Raw genomic sequence first — 4,741 nt, forward strand, 5'->3', positions numbered from 1 at the left:
TTTCTCCAAATATTATTTGGCAACTAACTTAATTTAAATCAAATAAAAATTTACTTTCTTTTTTCAAGCCCACTATTATGCCTACAAATAGGGTTATATTTGTGTTGCATGGATGTTACCAGTACTACAGAAAAAGAAAAAAACGTAGCTGTTTTTTAGTAAAGGAAAAAGCTGTGTCTTCAAGTTGGCAGGATGCATAACATGGTACTTTCACAGAAAGACAGTCAATAATTATGTTGTTAATATAAATTATTAATATATATTATTAATAACAGCAAATTAACATTCTACTGTAGGAATTATTGATTATGCAAATATCCTAACTTGTTTAGCTTTCTTGTCTTTAAACTTCTTTGCTAAAATATTAACATTCTTTTATTCAAATGAACTGCTTAGTTCTTATGTGGATTAAAATGTTTGCGTAAATGCAATGTATTTCTACAAGTAGCAATGGGAAATAAGTCATATTTGGGTATGTTTCTACGGCAAAATACACTCAGTCAACTGTTTGCAAAAAATATAGGAAAATTGTAAAGTACAGTATAATACCATACATTTTTTATCATCCAGTGATTTCCCTGAATGTCAGTTTCATAGCAATGGTACTCAATACACACACCTCCCTCCCAAAAAGGTGGGGAAGTGCAGACAAAACAACTTAAATGTAGGTATGCTTATATAATATTTTATAGGCAGATCAAACTCCTTGTTCCTGAGTTTAAAGTATGAACACACTATTCTGCCCATATTTTGAGCTGACCAGAAGCTGTGTAACTGCATTAATTCTTGAGCTAATATACCATGGCTCTCAACAGGGCTAATTAGTTTGGGTTCAGCCCCGTGTTATAGCTCCAGATTGGCTTGGAAAGTAATCAAAGCAAGCCCACATCTGTCTATATAAGACTATGTGTATATACCTGGTACCAGTAACAACAAATAATGCATACTAATTCAGATTTTGATATCCATTTCTTCCCCTTTTTTTTTCTTTATAAAGGTAACAGTTTCTGGAAGAAATAAATGCTTGAATAGCAAGTTAATTCGTGAAAAAGACAAAACATGTTGACTTCATCATAGGCCATGCTATTATATACATACTAGATGCCCCTGTACATTCATGACACTAGCATTCTTAAGTTTTACTCTTTGAAATGCACAATAATGGTAGCAATTAGGAATGGGCACAACCTTTTTTATATATATATAAAATCTATGGAATAAGAAGAGCAAATTCTGCAATCAATAAAGGATTCATAGACTGTAAGTCCAGAAAGGATCACTGTATGATCTGCTACATTGTGCAATGCTACGATGTTTGATCATCTCTCTGTTTAACCTGTAACACACTTCTGAGATGGGTTTCTGGGCTTCAGCTTGCAGGGAGTGGAAAATGGAACTTGACATGCCTTTCTTTACTAAAAGTGAGGAGCAATAACTCCTTAATTCCTTTTGGTCAATAAGTAAAAACCCTTTTCTCACCCTTTTTGCCTGTAGTAAAACAAAAAGATTCAAAACTATAGGATATATCTGAAACAATTATTGCAAATACAGATTTTGTAACGCTGTCCATATAACCTGCCTGAACATCTGCAGCCTTGATGCATGAGGTGGCTCAGCTCCGTCATTGCACCTCGTTATGCATGGCAGGAAGGGGAGGAGATTGTAGCAAACTTTAGCAGATCATCTCTAAAACTCATTGAGCTTTAGTTAATACATGACTCTACAATAAGTCCAGCTCATCAATCTCCTCTTTTCATTTGTTATGCCCCCTGCTTACAAATTATATTTTTTCCTTAACTCACTCAAAAGCGTTGACTTTTGCTGCCTAGTTCTACTGAGACATGAATGGACCTTGCTCAGTAATCCAATTAACTATCCTTTGAAGACAGCAAGACACAGCTGTAGTCAAGTCAAAAGACCAGGCATATACAGAGTAAAATGTCAGAGACAGAGCATCAAACCAGTAAATTCTGCATTGAAATAATTTGCCCTGTATCTTAGCAAGATATCAAATTCTGTAACTATGTGCAATTGTGGAATACAGACTTTGATTGTAATAAGTAGTTTACTTCACATATATGTTTGCTGGTTTTCAGGTTGTCTGTAGGTGTTGCATTGACTTATATCCATTCATGTTTTGAAATACTACCTGCAAAAGAAGATGGTTCTTGGAGCACCGTTCTGTGATAAAGGAAAAATTCTGTGAGCTCTGAGTCTCAGTAATCACAAACCATCTCAGCAAGCAAAACCAGGCATATTTTTGTTCTGCCAAACACTGCTAGCTAGATTCTAATTCTGTAAAATCAGAAACCCAAATTCATCAGAACACAATAGTTACTGCTGCCCTCTACCAGCAGTCCTCCAGGTGGATGGCTGAAATAAGGCACTACCTGCCGTTCCTTAAAAATGTGTTACAGTTTGCTAAACCAGTATCATTAGAAGTGAATGAAGTTTACTAAAATCTTTTTAGACCACAGGTGACTCAATTTCTCTAACCAGACAATTTTTGTACTCCAGGTAAACATATTAATGTTTATGCATTTGTTTACATAAACTGTTCTGTTCAAAACAAGAATTCCCAATTTTGTACAGTTTAATACAATACAAAAACACTGTGCAGATTATTCTTAATATTCTAGATCTACATCTGGACAAATCAATTATTGTGAGCTAATTTCAGTTATTAATTAGCTCCCCTGCCTAAAGCCACTCAGAAAACTTTTTATGCCATTTTTTACTAATATTTTACTATGGTATTTTTTTTGCAAATAAAATTACTTAAATTTGATTTACAAATTGAGTTTTCATAACTGATATCCAGTTAATTAAACTATATTTCTTTTTATTGGATAGATCACAAATGATTCCGAAACAGAGGGAAAGATTAAATATTCTGTCACTAAGTGTCATGGTATTTTTCCTGCATTCTTTAGGATTCTTACACACATATTATAATTAACAACCTATAAAAAGCAAGCACTTAGTTCATACTAGGATACTCTGATTGCATGTTAATTCCTTATTCATATGAAGAACAACCAGTCACCAAACATTTATGGACACAAATTTTTTTTTTTTTTACAGGAGTTCAGAAAAGGGGACTAAAAAAGGGCAAATCCACAAGCTTTACCAATCATATGAATTTTGTATAAGATATAGGTACTGCCATATTCGCCTGTCTGTAAAGCAGCTTACATAAGAACGCTTGAAAAAGTATACCACTTTTATCAATACAAAACAAATTAATCAGTAAATATTAAATCAGAGGCATTTCTATGTGAAAACAATCACGCTAAATAAGCTGATTCAGGCAGTTCTGGGAAAAGCTTTAGCTGAAAACCTGCATTTACAATCTACCCTAAAAACAAGCAGAACACGGTACCAATCCAAGCATTAGCTCAATTAAAAAAAGGAAAAAAAATGAAATCCCTTCTCAGCTTAATAACTTGTTAGTTCTTGACAAGTGCAACAACACAACAATAAGCCAGTCAAAATGAGTTTTTAAAGTGAGGTTGTGCCCTTCGTGTTGTGTTATCACAGTGGCAGATCAAACTGCTGACTTGGACTCTTTCTGCTAGCAGTGCTGATGCTGCCTCTATGAAGCTGCTGTCACGGAATAGTCATGGTACCTGCTCTTGCCTATAGAAAAGCACTAAATTGAACTCGAAGTAGTGTCTTTGTGATATCTTTTCAACAAGTCATGTCCCATTCAGCCTGCTAGTTTATCTCTGTCAGGCTGGGGGCCCAAGTGGTTTGCACGAGCTGTCAGGGACAGGTATACCAACCTGCTCAGTGCTAAGGAGGTAATGCATCTTTCGGGCTTGGTATTTCTTTTCCTTTTCTTTCTTTTCTAGGTCTTTCCTTTTCTCTTCATTTTCCTTCATTTCTGTGTACTCTTGGAGTTCTTTCCTGTAATAAAATAAGCCTGCTAATTATATTACAACAATAAAAGATGTGTTAATGTTTTATTTTACTTTAACCCTTTTATAGTTTCACACTGTTCTGCTATTATGTATTAGCAGTATACTGACGCCACTGGAATGCAAAATTACACTTCATTCAATTGCACAGCAGCAGGATTCTACATGGATATAACTGTGAAGAAATAGGATTAAAATGATAAAAACTATGAACAGTATATTAGTTCATATTGCTTACTCTTTTGAAGAATATGTCAACCTACATATTTCTATAGCTTGATAAAATAGCATTCATAGATGTCCTTTTTTTGTCTTTAAGAGTCATTTTAGTTTGAATTTCTCTAAGGAGAAGTTTTTATAATTTTGTGATTTTCCTTCAAATGGTTTCAAAATGAAAGATGTTCACTTATGTTTCAGCTACTGCCTTGCAACACCTCTTTCTGATCTGCAAACAGGGGAGACCTTATGGAATGAGAGAGGATTATAGTTGGCATTCACTCCTAGATCCCTTAGCCTTTTGTAAGGTTGAGAATGTAGGCATAGAGAACTGGATGTAAACCTTTTACGCGTGCAATGTCCTTAAGAGGAGTTTCCATAGCATTAGGCTTCCTGCATATGTCACTTTCTACACTGGTCTGATAGCAATGGTATAGGCCACCACAAGAAACAAGAACATAACTGCCTCATGAGCCACTGCATGACAGAGGTTTGCAAACACATAGTGTCATCTAAATGGTTGGGTCTGTGTATTCATAGAATCATAGAATCATAGAATCATTAAGGTTGGAAAAGACCTCTAAGATCATCAAGTCCAACTGTTA

General features: G+C 34.8%; 1 protein-coding gene across 1 annotated transcript in view; it reads right to left on the reverse strand.

The window, feature by feature from the left end:
* Window positions 1–3,902, reverse strand: part of SPATA17 (spermatogenesis associated 17) — a 53,496-nt gene extending 49,594 nt beyond the window's left edge. Inside the window, exon 1 of the mRNA XM_009587847.1 lies at window positions 3,786–3,902. Within this exon, the coding sequence (XP_009586142.1) occupies window positions 3,786–3,884 (99 nt within the window). The 5' untranslated portion in view covers window positions 3,885–3,902. The remainder of the gene's footprint in view (window positions 1–3,785) is intronic.
* Window positions 3,903–4,741: the final 839 nt, after the last annotated feature.

The sequence above is a fragment of the Fulmarus glacialis genome, unplaced genomic scaffold (assembly GCF_000690835.1).
Source record: "Fulmarus glacialis isolate BGI_N327 unplaced genomic scaffold, ASM69083v1 scaffold2931, whole genome shotgun sequence".
Classification (NCBI taxonomy): domain Eukaryota; kingdom Metazoa; phylum Chordata; class Aves; order Procellariiformes; family Procellariidae; genus Fulmarus; species Fulmarus glacialis.